Source organism: Eutrigla gurnardus (assembly GCF_963514095.1).
Source record: "Eutrigla gurnardus genome assembly, chromosome: 2".
Lineage (NCBI taxonomy): Eukaryota > Metazoa > Chordata > Actinopteri > Perciformes > Triglidae > Eutrigla > Eutrigla gurnardus.
In genome coordinates, this window is record NC_139916.1 from 7,753,236 (window position 1) to 7,768,252 (window position 15,017).

General features: G+C 42.0%; 3 protein-coding genes across 3 annotated transcripts; 1 reads left to right on the top strand and 2 right to left on the bottom strand.

The window, feature by feature from the left end:
- Window positions 1–666: 666 nt before the first annotated feature.
- ppcs (phosphopantothenoylcysteine synthetase) lies at window positions 667–2,798 on the top strand. The gene is made up of 4 exons (XM_084034921.1): window positions 667–828; window positions 1,360–1,897; window positions 1,969–2,072; window positions 2,198–2,798. The coding sequence occupies exons 2-4, from the start codon at window positions 1,363–1,365 to the stop codon at window positions 2,519–2,521; spliced, it is 963 nt and encodes a 320-aa protein (XP_083891047.1). The 5' UTR covers window positions 667–828; window positions 1,360–1,362; the 3' UTR covers window positions 2,522–2,798.
- A 93-nt stretch (window positions 2,799–2,891) lies between these two features.
- utp3 (UTP3 small subunit processome component) lies at window positions 2,892–8,659 on the bottom strand. The gene is made up of 16 exons (XM_084034903.1): window positions 8,502–8,659; window positions 8,218–8,305; window positions 7,467–7,523; window positions 7,323–7,379; window positions 7,129–7,237; window positions 6,975–7,043; window positions 6,758–6,879; window positions 6,316–6,471; window positions 6,148–6,219; window positions 5,616–5,656; window positions 5,446–5,542; window positions 5,119–5,256; window positions 4,894–5,030; window positions 4,737–4,797; window positions 3,099–3,206; window positions 2,892–2,992 (listed from the first exon to the last, which is right to left on the bottom strand). The coding sequence occupies exons 1-16, from the start codon at window positions 8,516–8,518 to the stop codon at window positions 2,903–2,905; spliced, it is 1,419 nt and encodes a 472-aa protein (XP_083891029.1). The 5' UTR covers window positions 8,519–8,659; the 3' UTR covers window positions 2,892–2,902.
- Window positions 8,660–9,933: 1,274 nt separating this feature from the next.
- fam83e (family with sequence similarity 83 member E) lies at window positions 9,934–14,873 on the bottom strand. Its single transcript, XM_084027151.1, has 10 exons — window positions 14,672–14,873; window positions 13,867–14,579; window positions 13,272–13,418; window positions 12,342–12,466; window positions 11,833–12,264; window positions 10,989–11,048; window positions 10,828–10,899; window positions 10,537–10,738; window positions 10,238–10,447; window positions 9,934–10,113 (listed from the first exon to the last, which is right to left on the bottom strand). Exons 2-10 carry the CDS (start codon window positions 14,332–14,334, stop codon window positions 9,937–9,939), a joined length of 1,893 nt encoding a protein of 630 aa, XP_083883277.1. The 5' UTR covers window positions 14,335–14,579; window positions 14,672–14,873; the 3' UTR covers window positions 9,934–9,936.
- Between the last annotated feature and the right edge of the window lie 144 nt (window positions 14,874–15,017).

The window sequence follows — 15,017 nt, forward strand, 5'->3', positions numbered from 1 at the left end:
CCATCCATCCATTTTCTACCGCTTATCCTGTATTTAGGGTCACGGGGGGGCTGGAGCCGATCCCAGCTGTCATTGGGCGAAGGCAGGGTACACCCTGGACAGGACGCCAGTCTATCACAGGGCCAACATGTAGAGACAAACAACCATTCACACTCACATTCACACCTACGGGCAATTTAGAGTCACCAATTAACCTATCCCCATATATATATATATATTTTATTATATTTAAATGTAAAAAAAAAAACACATTTTCAGCTAGTTAGTTATTCATTTGTATTAGGTTTCAGGGGTAAAAGAAGACACACTTAACAGAGGAAACCACACCTTGGTACTGTAAGTTATTCAGTCCCGTGTTTCGTTTATTTATTCAAATAATAATGTTCTCCTTTCAGAACGCATATAGTTACAACACAAGTGTCAAAGCATTTCAGTGCGTTTCGATGAGTCAGCGCGGTTCGAGAGATCCCCTTTTGCAGATAATTCCCCTCTGGTGCTGATTTTCATACAGTCTGACACCTCTTCAGAAAGTGAGAAAAACAATTGACGCACGTTATGACACCTGACTGAGAAATACTCCTGGTGGCGTTTGGTGGTGGTACCCGTGAAGGCCGCTGGGGGCGCTGGCGGGTTTCTTCTGTATAAATAAAGACCAAAGAACGGCAGCTCTCTCCGTGGTGTTTCAGGAAGTGCAGAAGTTGTTGTGCGGACGCGGACCGAGAAACGTCGGAATCTAAAGTAGTAGCCCTTTCCGTAGTTTTGTAGTTTTTAAACCATTGTGATAAAACAAACACGCGGGCTGTTGTCGCGGTTTTTGTCTGACAGCAGGTAACGTAACGCCGTATGGACGTTTATATCGCGTCACGCTCCTGTTTGCAAACAGCTAGTATCGGGCTTTTAATTTGTTAACAACTTCCTTTTTCTACATTCCAATAAAACTACAGGTCCGACATTCTGACTGTAAATGTACACCAATACCTCTGTATTTACTTTGAGTACATACTACTGCATGTAGTATGCATTATATTGGGACAAACTACTTCGTCGTGACAGTTTACTTTCGGACTCTGACCCTTTTGCTCTCACATGCTGGTCAGACAAGTCAGAAATGCATACAGCAAAATGGAACATCCTGGTATTTCTTGGCATACTTCATTTGACATCCATTTTTTTTGGCATACTAAAAAGTATGGTAGTATGGGTGTAGTAAAACACGTAGTATTGGTAGTCGATTTAATACATATTGCATGCAAAAGTATGCTTTTTTAAAGGGCAGCTGCAGTGTGCACTAAATAAATAATAATAAAAAAAAAATTTGGAATGCAGTGTGAATCATCTTTTCTCTCTCTCTCTCATTAGGTGATGGCTAAACCCAGAATATCTTCAATTGATGGCAAGTTAGCTGAAGAATTTGCCGTGCCCGCCCATGTCGAGGAGGTCAAAGAGAAGATGGCTGCGTTCGCCAGACGTCACGTGGCAGAAGGTCGCAGGCTGGTTCTCATCACGTCGGGAGGCACCAAGGTGCCCCTGGAGTCCCGCACCGTTCGCTTCCTCGACAACTTCAGCAGCGGCAGACGGGGAGCCTCCTCGGCAGAGTATTTCATGGACTCGGGCTACGCGGTCATCTTCCTGCACAGGCATCGCTCCCTCTACCCCTACACGCGGATGTTCTCCGCCGTCAACATGCTGGACGCCCTCAAGTTCACAGGAGGAGACGGAGCGTCCGGTAACTCCGGTGAAGTGGTGGTGAACCAGCAGGTGCTTCCCAACATTGCCAAAGCGTTGAGGAGATACCAGGAAGTGAAAGAGGGTGAACTCCTTCTGCCCATCGAGTTCAACACTCTGTCAGAATATCTGCATCTACTCAAAGCAGCAGCACAGGCCGTCAGCACGATAGGTATGAGTTAGTAGCTACTTACAAAATGAAGTTTCCACCATATTGTTCCTAACTCTGTGTTCTGCACTTAGGATCCATGGCCATGTTTTACTTGGCTGCTGCCGTGTCTGACTTCTATATCCCAGCATCTGAGATGCCTGAACACAAAATCCAGTCTTCCAATGGACCTCTTCAAGTGAGTGGAAAAATTCACTAAAATTCTAGCAAACGTACATGCAAGGTCTTTTTTTTCTCTTCTTTTTAGTACAGCCACTGTTCATAACCTTGTTATTAATGAGAATATATTCCCCCCCCCTTCAGCTCAGCATGAACATGGTTCCCAAGATACTGTCCCCGCTGGTTAAGGACTGGGCACCGCAAGCGTTTGTCATATCTTTCAAGCTGGAGACGGACCCAACCATCCTGTTAGACAAGGCCCGGCGGGCTCTGAACACCTACAGGCACCAGGCGGTGGTGGCCAACGTGCTGGACTCTAGACGGGGCTATGTGATGGTGGTGACCCCTGAGACTCAGGATGAGCTGATCATCACGGATGAGGATGTGAAGAACGAAGTGGAGATAGAGGAGAGGATAGTGAGCAACCTGATATCGGCACACGACAAGTTCCTGACTCAGCAGAAATGACCTACATGTTTGAGTTTGTGACAAGTTTAAGTTGCCCTTAAACAATCCTGAGCTTGAATTTGGCTTAAATTCATAGTTGCCTGTTCTGCTGTGTATTAATATATATGGTGTATGGTTGTGTAACATTAGTAATAATTATAACTAAACAAACCTTTGTACTCTAGAACTGGCCTCTTACTATGTTGTCTCTGTACAGATATACAATATACAAGTTTGAACATGTTATTAAAATGTTTATTTGCATTGTGTCTTTCTATAAAACAATTAGTGACAACTTAAGAAGCATGCTTTATGACACACCTTTAAACATTTACAAGTATTTACTGGTATTTCTTGAATTCTGCGACTCCCCCTGCAGCAATATTTGGGATTCTTGCTTGGTTACTTCAGTTTCACGCTCTTCTTGACACCAGCACGAATACCAGACTGTTCTCCGCTGTATCTCGTGTCCTCCCGACGAACATCACGCACCTGGTGAATATGAAGCCCCGTGTCAATATTGACCGGACGGTTTCTCCCGGAAGCTTTATGATGCACTCAAACAGTGTAATAGAAAAATAATCTCATCAAGACAAACCTGGCCCTTTCTGCGGATTTTGGCCCGTCTGAACTTCTCTCTGTGCTTGACTCTGGGATTACGATCAATCTTCTTCCTCTTTGGTGTGAGCCCCTTGTTCTTAGCCATCTGTGGAATTGGTAGAGACACATTAATTGGGAAATTATGTAAATGCAAGAAGTGAATACAATAAAAAAGGAAATGAACATTTGATTGTTAGACTTCACAAAGATGGAAAAGGATACAGGAAGATCGGTGACCAACTAAAGATCGGTCAACACACAGTAGCAGCAGAAATCAGGAGGTATAGAACGAGCCATAGTACCACTAATCCGGGCCGCAGTAGCCGTCCCTCTAAAATGACGGACAGTAGATAGATAGATACTTTATTGATCCCTGAATGCATAATCTAGCTCTGAAAAACAGACGGGCAAGTGCTCCAGACTTGGCAGAGAGGTTATGGATGGTAAATCTGAGTTTCTATGACACCTCAGGCAGAGCGAAGGCCATTGTATAACATCAACCTCTATGGACGGTGTCCAAGAAAAAAAACACGTTCTTGCTCTTCGGTGCAAAACTGTAAGATGAAACTAAAGAACATGAAGGCTGATAAATATTGGAAGCACATTCTTTGGTCCGATGAAAGCGAGATACATTTGTTCGGCTCAGATGGGGTCCAGCATGTCTGGCGTAAACCTGGCCAGGACGACCACAGTGAATGCATAGTCCCGACAGTGAAGCACGGAGGTGGTAGTGTGATGATGTGGGGCTGCACGAGTGCAAAAGGTGTTGGGGAGATGACATTCATAGATGGCACCATGAATGCATGTGGATATACCAAAATACTGGCTGACAACATGACTCCCAGTCTCCAGAAGCTTGGCAGAAGAGGAATATTCCAGCATGATAACGACCCAAAGCACACTGCATAAATCAAGAGTTTCTAAAGAAGGAAAAAGTGAAAGCTATGACCTGGCAACCAACAACGTCTTTGGGGTATTTTAGAGAAAGGTAGAGCAACGCAACCCCTCCAGCAAAGAGCAGCTCCAAAAATGACAAAAATAACAAAATAAAAGATTTGAATCTCAGTCATGAAAGGTGTGCTGAAGTTTGTTGCATTGAGATCCTACTGTGGGGCCTGTATTTTTAATATAGTAAATTTAAACTGTTAGTTTTTAATTTTATATAAGAGCAAATGCCCTAATGTTCAACTCAGAAGTAATCCAATTACTGTAAGGTGATACAATTTTATTGATATTGTACAAGGGTGTACTGTACAAAGAAAACATGCTGCTATCAAGACTAACATCTAAAGTATTATCATATATTATTAACCTGTATAAGATGATCAATTCAGCTTTGTTAGCCCAGTATAATAATTAACTTAACTTACTTAACTATTTGTATAGTAATAATACACTTTATTTGTATAGCACCTTTCATACATGAGATGCAGCCCACGGTGCTTTACAACAAGGAAATGTCCTGCATCAAGTGCTTCACATTAAAAAGACACAGAATGAACATAAAAACAGTATAAAAGGAAAGCTTTCAGTTGCTGGTAAAAGATGACCTGATGTTCATCATGAATATTAATTTACTCTAGGTGAGAGAATCCAAATACTAATACATCAGATACAATACAAAACAACACTGTACCTGGTAAGTGATTCCTCTCTTCGCCTCTGGATCTTCCTCCTGTTTTTCATTCTCCACCAACCTGCAACAAATCAATAATTCATCAGATCCACAGTTGATTTTTGTATTCCCCCCCCCCCCTCAAACTGCCATTGTGAAGATTTTAAATCATACTTACTCTTCAGCTTCCGTGTCCTTGCCCTTTCGCTTCAATTTAGACCGCTGCTCCACGTCTCTGTAGAAACGCAGAGCCGCTTCCTCATCCAGGTCCGAGTCCGAGTCCTCCTCAACCTCAGGCATACTTTCTCCAGGATCCTGCGAACAGCGTGCACGCATCATCATTCAAGCTCCATATTTAAAACACAAGCAACAGATTAAAAGCGAGAAGACCCACAAATCTCACCTTTTCCTTCCTGCTGGAGACTCTGATCTTCTTGCCCTCTGCTGGTTTGCTGCTGGTCTTCTCGTTCTCATCACCGGCCAGCAGCTTGCGGAACTGAGGTGCAAGCCGAGCATCTACTGCACCTAGTTTATTGATGAGCTACAGACAGGTATCGAAGAGTCAGAAAGACAGAGGGTTGTACCTAATGTGGATGTAGGAGATCTTCCGTGTCCCATGACACGGGTAGCGTGATGTCATACAGAAGTTGTATAAAAAACACTAATAAAAGACTATATGTGCAGCGTTCATCAACACACGAATAGTCTGCGTTTCACTGGCTGGACTTACATTTCTGTACGTGAGCAGTCTTTCGATCACAGGATGGTTGTGAGCAGGGATTCGCTTTGCTTTCAGCACCAAGTAGAAGCTGATGTTGGTGCAGTAACTGTGGCAAGAAAGAATCATTAGCTACCCGATTAATGAGTGACTCTGCAACATGTCAGTACAGTTTAACTTACTTGAGATACAGTTGCTGTTTCGACCTGAGGTAGTCGGCACCCTTTGGGAGACAGGACGAAGGTTTTTCAGATTCACATACTCTATTGCCATAGCAACATGTCATTTTAAAAATGTTTCTCGGTACTAGTCAACACACGTACACACTACAGGCTTACAGCACAGCATCACATCCCCCCCCATGTCTTCACAGAGGAAACATTGATTGTTAATACATCTAACAACAGCCATTACATACAAAAAAAAAATAATAATAAAGTTAATCATCAATCTAATTGCTGATGTGATTAGTCACTTTAAGAACCTGATCACGGCCACGTTAGATTTCAGTGTGAATACTAATGCAGACCCAGGCTAAGCAATTTATAGAACAATAATTAAGCTTTGATTATAAGAAGGCTATGTATGTCATACAATACAATTCTGCTGAGTAGCTAATGACACACATTTTAATTTTATAAAAAATAAAATATACGATTTTACATAGTTGTTACAAATAGAAGAAGAAGAAGAAATTAAGGTAAATGTGCTCACTTTTCCTGGTGGGATCTTCCCGTCCTTGACCATCTGCATGAGAGGCTGCAGCTCATCCTTTAGTTCATTAAGCTGCACACATCACACACACACACAAACAATTTAAATCAAATACCTGTTGGTCTGAGGTAACACAGTAAATGTTGTGGTTGCATGCCTGTGTTTTACCTTTGTCTTGAAGTCCTGAATAAGTTCAAGCAGCTCTGGCGACTCCTTTTTCAACAGTTTCATTTGTTCCTTCTTGGACATCTGCTTCAGGTCTTTCACAATCTTCTCCTCTTTTTCCACAGTCTTGTTTTCATCCTTCTCCTCCACAGCAAATTCCTTCATTTAGACACACAGAAGAACAGCGATTAACAAACTAAAATTCTGGAATGAATCCGCCAAACAGCTGTGTTGCATCCAAAATGTCATCACTTTGTCATTTTATCCTATTAGACATTTGTGTGAGCTTTGACCACCAAAATCTAAATCGGTACATCTTTGAGTGCAAGTGGAGGTTTGTGCCAAATTTGAATAGATTCGCTGAAGACCTTTTAAAGATATTGCATTCACAGGAATGGACCATACGGACAAAAACACAATGCCTCCGAGATATTAAAAATGATACCTTAAAGAAGTTTAAATCATAATCTTCTTCGCTCAGATTTGCAGCTAAACGTGTTTGGACTTTTTTAGCCTCTTCTTCTTCCTCTTGTTCCTCGACTTCCAACTCGTCTTGCGTTCTTCCCTCTGTAATAACACACAAAAAAACATTTTGCATAAGCGAACACAGACAACAAAACGATTATGAATTTCAACCCAGTAATAATGTTGGAGATGCTTACTGGTTGCCACATAGTCAGAGTCGTAGAACATCTTCTTCTTGGTGCCCCATGCCATTTCATTCGGAAGCTCTGAGGAAGACAACAAAGTTCAGTTAAATGGCCTAGAATGACAGTAAAACAAACCCTGAATGTAAACGGATGATTTTATGTTCACCTCGTTCTTTTTTCTCCTCCAGATCACTCTCCATATCTGTCCCCTCCTCCACCACCTCCTCCACCTCCTCATCCTCTGACTCAGAATCGTCCAAGGCCATCACCTCCTCCTGTGAAATTCAGCCGAGCTCGATTATGTTCTTGAACTACATTCTTTTTCTGAAGGTAAATCCAAACAAGCACGCAAGTCGTCACCTCATCATCCATCTCCTCCTGGTCGCTCTCCATCTGAACACCGCTCGCCAGAAGTTTCTATGGCAAAGAGTTAAGAGAAGTTACGAGAAGATAACAATGGCAGCACCGCACACCCAACACAGAACTACGATCGAGTTAACTTACTGCAATCTTCTCATCGTGAAACTCATCGATTTTGTCCTTTGTGTACTGTGACGATTTCTGAAAGGAAGAGAGGAAGCGTGTTCAAATCTGACTGTTGAAAAAATAACAACCACATCATAGCAGAGTTGATGTGGTGACAGTTTGTCGAAGGTTGAGAGTGGCTGGTTTGATATGTGAAAAAAAAAACATATCAGATTGTGGTCATTATAAGAAAGTAACAGTGTTAGAGAAAAGTTCGGCACCTCTTCTATTTGTCAGTTTTAACTGTTCATAATGTCTGCTATCTTTTAAAAGAGTATCTCATTTTGTTGCCTTTAATGTAGGCCTATAACATTGTTGTGTTCATTTTTACTGAATTATCCTAAAATATAGTAAAAACAAAACAAAGGAAGGAGTCTTGCCGAAAAACACCAGGTCCTACCAAGGAAGTGTCCTTGACAGTAAAAGAAAAATCATGGATTTTTTTAACATTAAAGCATGTAAACATGCATGAACCATGAAGTTTTCTTCGACTAACACTATCAATACATGTTGGATACATACAGTATAATAAACATATTTCTATTGCTCTGAATATCCCTGTATTAGTTCATGTTTCCCGTGGACTCTCCTCTTGTGTGTGTCCTGCAACTAACGTCTAATTGAAGTTATACTGTGTGTGTAACGATGCAATTACTGCAATAGACATTTCCATTATTAAATAAATATTCCACTGTTTATAATTAACGCAAACTCTGCCGAGTCCTCTTACCTTATCAGGGACAGGCATGTTCTTGTAGCCTTCGGGGTCATCGTCATCATATCGCTCTGTCTTTTTAGTTCTTGGGATCTTCACAGTCCTGAGGAATGTAAGAACGATGCAGACTTGCTAAACCTCATATTATTTATATAACTGTTATATCTGGTACGTTCCTGTAGGACCTACATGGTGCCATTCACACCACCGTCCACTTAACTGCTAACAAATACAGTGAAAACAGTGTATGGAGGCTATTTCAACATAAACAGTCACATTCAAACATGCAAAAAACTCACCTTTTCATTCGAACCATGATGGAAATGAATTAAACGCGTTTTCCACGCGTTAATAAGACGTTAATACAACCGAACGTTTCAATGTGAACGCTTCTAACAACAAAACAACGTAAATATCCAGCTGAGCTCAGTTGAATCGCCACATTTCCACTATGGTTACCATGTGCTTCCGGGAGTTCTTCTTCTTCTTCACCTTTAATGGCGGTCTACAACGCGATGCTAAAGGTGCATACCGCCCCCTCTGTGCTGGAGGATGCAACAGCAGTTTATTTAGTAGTGTTTGTGTGTGTTTAAAATGAATAGTTTTTCGGTTAAAATCAAACAAATCAAATGCGAATGACAATACAATGTGTTGTGAAATATATAATATAAATATATTGTTAAATAATACAAAACAAATTCACAATAACAATTGTTGCTAAAGTGGAAGAGAGTTTTGTTGATTAGAAATCCTGTATCTGGTTAATAATTGTTGCTCGTGAGATTTTTGGGAAGATGAAGATTATTTGATTTTTCTGGATATTATAATATTTTATAATCTTCACTCCCATTGCTGGTTTCCTATCTCAACACTTTAATACTTCCTGGAAATACTGAGGAGTCATTTTTACATTTATCTCATACCTTCTTTTTCATGACATACTGTACAATGCATATGTCCTAACAGTAATATATATTTTTTTAAAAACTTCTTTGTGACATTTTGTGGCAATTTATGAGCACAATTTCCTTTTATTTACTTGAATCCAAACATAATGTAAATGGATTACATGGAGTAGTGGTTAAATCAGTTGATACTATTCATGGTGAGCAGCATTAACATATTTATTTAATATTTTGTATTATTTCACAATAAATTGCTTAATATTCTATAGGTAAAGCCTTGCGTCAAACACACTATATATAATAAAACATATAATGATCAAATTCAATGTGACATCAAATCCATGCATCCATCATCTAGGGTCGTTGGGGGGCTGGAGCCGCTCCCAGCTGACATTGGGGGAAGGAAGGCTACGCCTTGGACAGGACGCCAGTCTATCACAGGGATACATGTAGGGACAGACAACCATTCACTCTCACATTAACACCTTTTTAGAGTCATAAATGAACCTTTCACCATCCTGCATGTCTTTGGACTGTGGGAGGAGAACCTGGACAGAACCCACGCTTACACAGGGAGAACATGCAAACTCCACACAGAAGGAACCCGACCCGGGAATCGAACCCGAGACCCTCTCACTGTGAGGTGACTACACCACCGTGCAGCCCCGGGACATCAAATCAACAGATATAATTGATTTACATCTTACACATATAGAGGCTTCGTTTCAGTTATTAACACTGCAGAGGTTTTTAACTATCCGCTGCCTTTCCTCAGTGACAGTTATGACACAACATATTGCTCATGTATTTTTTTTTTCTTCCTCGCTCTTCATCCCTCTTCTCCCTCCGTGTCGGCCAATGATCTCCTCCAGTGCGAATAACAGGCGCTGCGGGGCCTCTCTCTGGGCACAAAGCTTTTTGGAGTTCTGTACAATAAAGGTTTCAACTCGTCATTCCTCTTTTTCATCAGGGCAAGAGCAGGTGTTATATTATCCAGGTCGAAGCCCTGCCAAGGAAGGAGAGCGATGGCAACAAAAACATGAATCAGTTTATAATTGTAGAGTTCTTAAATAGTTTGTCTTCCTCCATCACTCCTTTTTCACAAGTAAACAGAGAAACCTCACACTTACAGGGGGCTTAAACCTGGGCACCGGGACTCCTCTGTCATCATCTGTCTTGTGCATGCTCAGGTCCATCATGGACTGGCTCATTTCTGACACAGCGGCCTTAGTTCCTCTCCTGGGCAGCCCTGAAGCGATCTGCTGGGGCTGAAGCCTCGCCATGATGTCATTTATAGAGCTGAAGCTCTCAGACTGAGGCATCCTCAGGATTATAGGTTTCTGCCAAGGGAGAGAAAAGCATCTCAGGTTTCCAAAGGTTTTTCCCCGAGTTTAACTCAAGTGTTTTGACAGAAAAGAGAATTACTTACTCTAGAGGATGGTGTGTTCTCTCTGGAGCTGATTTCTGTTATGCTGCCCTCTTCTTCCAACATGGCCTGATTCCTTGAGCGCTCTCTTATCCTAGAAGAGGAAAGTATTGTAGTGCGTGTTGGTTCTGTTGCTTTGTCATCATCAAGTCTTGTTGTCCTTGAGAGTTGCCTGGAAATGGCTTCATTAATTATGTGTTCGACCCTGCAGGAGAAGAAAAAAAATCATTTCTTTTGGATATGATATTTGCATAATAATGTATTCAATGTGTATCCTTTATTTTTTTTTGTTACCTTTTGAGTCTTTCTGAAGACGTCGGGTCTGTTGGCGAGGGCTCTTTGTTGCTATGAAAATAATCAAGATCCCTGGGATAAGATTTGTAGAAAGGGTTAGCATAAAAAGACAAGAGTTAATATATCGGTATAATGTCAAAATTGTCTGTAACAAGACTCACTTCAAAGTTGTTGATTTATCTGGCAGATAGTTTGTCACTGGAGAGGAGTTCTCATACACCCTGTCACAAAAAATGGGATCAATTCAGTCATGCAAACAACCAAAATATGAAAAACGATGCCTCCCTGGGGGGAATTTCTCTAAGAATTTCAATAAAACGGGTTTCAATATGTTGATATAAGTTTAAGTAAAATGTTAATTACAGCAGAAAAACAAACAAACTGTATAATGTTAGTTGATTATAATCTGTGATCCCTTTTAACCCCCATGCTGTTAAATAAAGTTATTATATTGTGAATCACAAATGCTGTTGAAATCAAAGCTAACAGCTAACAGATTACATTGAGTTGCATTATGATGCATTCTTCTCTATTAACTAAAAATGAGTATTGGGCGAAGGTTAATTATAACTTGTGATGTGTTGAAATTTGTTTTCACAGGAATATATAGATATTAAAGAGGGAATTATGACCCCTTTAACTTTCTAACACTCTAAGCAGCTTATACTACATTATTAAATCTACTAATGCCATGATTTCTTTCCAAATGCAATCTTTTATTTCCTGATCATTTGATTTGTTGAATTGAAAAAAGTAGTCTGGAGCCTTGTACACCAGCTGGTATTGCAAAACGAAACAAAACTTATCCGGCTCACTGACGATCAGTATTGCATGACCATGTCTGTGATTAGGATCAGAACATGTCTAGGGGTTTTTTTTCTCCAAGTTAATCCGATATATGACTGGATGTGTTGCATTTGTGTAAATGGCAACATAAATTTTAAATATACAGTATTCTTGGGCAACAGACAACTAAGGTTGGTTAAGTCAAGATGCTCCATGTACCTTTTTTCCACAGATTGGTTTCCATTGTGAGTAAACCCCCCCATAATGGGCGAGTAAGTATTAAACAGCATTTTGCTCTGCATTGGTAGATCCACGGGCATGATTTCCTCATATTGATCAAGAGGACTGCTTGGGGACCTGCAGTTCCTTTGGACAACCCCCATGGCTTCCCAGTCCAGGAGGGAATCAGCAGGTGGGGATGGCGGGTTGATGATGTCACTCTCCAAATGGGGATGTCTTTTAAACAAGAGATCTGAGCGGTCCGTCAGCTGATGAGTCGCATCTACATGGGAACCTGCAACCTTCCGCGTGTCTGGGACGGGGAGCGAAGCTGCAAAAAGGATCCTGAACTCCCGGTCGAATGACTCAACGACTGGTCCGCTGACAACAGTGATCAGCTGCCGGTGCAGGTGGGCGTCCGTCCACGTGAGGCTGCAGAGAGCAACAGCAACGCGTTACATTACACAGTAGATACAAAAAGGAATTAGTTAAAAGACACGACTGGTTACCTGTAGCTGCCATGAATCACTGTCTCTAAATCCACCAGAAGGAACTTGTCTTTCATTTCCCCGACCACCGTTTTGCCCGTCCTCGAACAGAAGCTTTTCCCTCCGAGCACACGGACACGCATGTTCTGCCAGATCACAAGATCAAAAACACTGAAACTTGCTGTTTAATTCATGAAGGTAAGTGATGAATGTATATCGTACTAAAGGTTATGTATGTAAACAAGAGTCCACGGCCGTGTTGAAGGATCTGTGTGCCTGAACTGTAGCTAAATGCTAACATCCGCATGCTAGCATGTTAGCATGATTTGACCATGTTCAAAGTGGGGGGGGGGGGGGGGGGGTAACCAGTCAATCACAGAGCCGACGCAGCTAGCGGATCGTGAGGTAAAAACAGATGAATGTGATCATTTATGTTTCGGCCCAGAATCGCTGATACAACCTTTAATACAAGTTCAAGACATTTTAATAATAAGGTTCTATATTAGTTGTGAAATGAGACTACTAAACATCAGTAGTCTATAACTTCTGAGTTGTGAGTCTATGTTTATCAGTTTCCTGTACTGCATTCGAGAAAATTGTATTATTATTATTATTTTTTTCATTTGCTTCTCAACATCAGGCACAAGATTCCACCACTGGAAACAAACCCGGACAACAATGAATGCGGTGCAACCAGTTTAACAATGCGGTGTAACATTCCCAAGATAAGCACGCCAAAGTAAAAGGACACTTACGAGATACCTATCCAGAGTACATATGCAGTGTGTCAAGTTTTTAATAACGCTAACGTAGACATGTGACCTTGTTACAAAGAATCCCATAATGCAACTTGTGGTGTTTGGTGTTGGCTCAATAAAGTGTCTGGTGTATTCCTCGCCACATTAAACATACACGGGCGGCTGCTATAGGCGTGTGCAGGAGGTGACTCACCGGATGCCTGAGCCTGTTGAGCGTGAAGTTCTCTTGAATGGACCTTTGGTTGAGGATGATATAGACAGGGACACCCCGGAAAGCAGCGCTGTGCAAATCGCTGATTATTGCGCCATCTGTCAGTCTGTCCGTCACGATGGCAATAACCTGCATAGCAACACAAAATGTCACTTAGCCAGTTGTTGACAGGATTATTCAGAAAGTGGCCGACAGAAAATGGATCCCTTGTCATTTACATTAGTGCAGCAATAGAGTCAGTAAAACTGAACACGTAAACCATCACCAGCAAGTAAAAATGTCAGCTATTATTTATTGATGTATTAACCTTTAAGCACCACCTTGATGTTGTAGCTGAAGCAAATGATTTCATGTCTGAATACCTGACATACCATTGAAGAGTTTAAACTAAAGAAGTGCATTATATGTTTAAGTTTATTCTATGTGTTTGAACCAAAACGTAACCTAAATTAAAACAAAAACTACAAAATGTATCATTGAAATGTAGTGTGAAAGCAGGTCTCCACATATATGTGCTCCACCTCTACCCACTTGAACAAATGTGTTGTGTTCGTCCATGAAAATCAGATTTGCATACTTGGCCAGCCCTTTGTAAGTGCCGCCTGATGACCTCTCGGATCGAAGGTTCTCCTTCGGCAGGTGGATTGGTGTGGATCGTAACACTTCCCTTTGGCGTCCAGGGCCCTTTCTCAGGCCAGCCCAGGTCCAGGTTTGGGGCCGGTGTGTCCGAGCAGGAGGGGAAGTAGGTGGAACAGAAGTCCTCCATCTCTGAGCTGCTCTGCTCTCCATTCTCTTGACTCTGCACCTGAAGAGGGTTAAAGCGGTAGTCCTGAGCCCAGCCGGTTATCTGGTTGACCTCTTCGGAAGACAGGAAGCAGCCGGAGCGCTCTGTGCCGATGGCGCTGTAGAAGGCCTCTGGTCCTGAATTTAGGAGTCTCTCCACTGCTTGACGCTCCTTCTCACAATGGAGGAACACCGGTGAGGACTCGCTCACCGGCAGGAAGACGGCGTCCTCGTTGAGGCTCTGCTCTTGGGAGTTGGACATGACCCCAGCCTGGTGCGTCTCTGGGAGAAAGTGACACTATCAACGCTCTCACTGCTGACTCCTGCTGCGTGAAGACAAGACTAACCCCGGCCAGCTCATCCCTTCCTTCTGGTTGAAGCGATTTCATTCATTTCAGTCACAATATTTCCATGTTGGTGTAGCCGGGACGGGTCTGTTGTTTCCTTTTTCTATCTGTTACATTGGCAAGAGCTGCCCGGATCTCTTTTTGTTGCAGACAATCCGCTCTGAGAAAAAAAGTCTGTATGTTTTACATTCTGGAAAAAGAAAATCATGAGAGAATCTGCAAAAATACAAAAGAATCTGTCTGAAAACTCACCTGGCAGGCAGCATGTCTCCTCTCTCACGCAACTCGTAAGCTCTGAGGAGCCGTAGACGTTCACCTGTTCCCTCCCCTGCATGTCGTCTCACCACTCTTAACCCTTCCACTCCTTCCCGGCTTAGATTCCAGAGATTCTGTGCAGCTGACAGACCGGTGAGCTGCTGTCTGCTCACAACTCACAATCCTACGCGTGTCTCTCCGATCCTCTCAGACGGAGTTTTACGTTGAAATCATCTTTCGATATTCTGGTTCCACAGACATGCACTTCCTAAAAGGTGTGTGGCAAATAATTTCCATACTCAGAGGCTGATATGTTCAGCATTGTTGACTTTTTGGGCTGGTC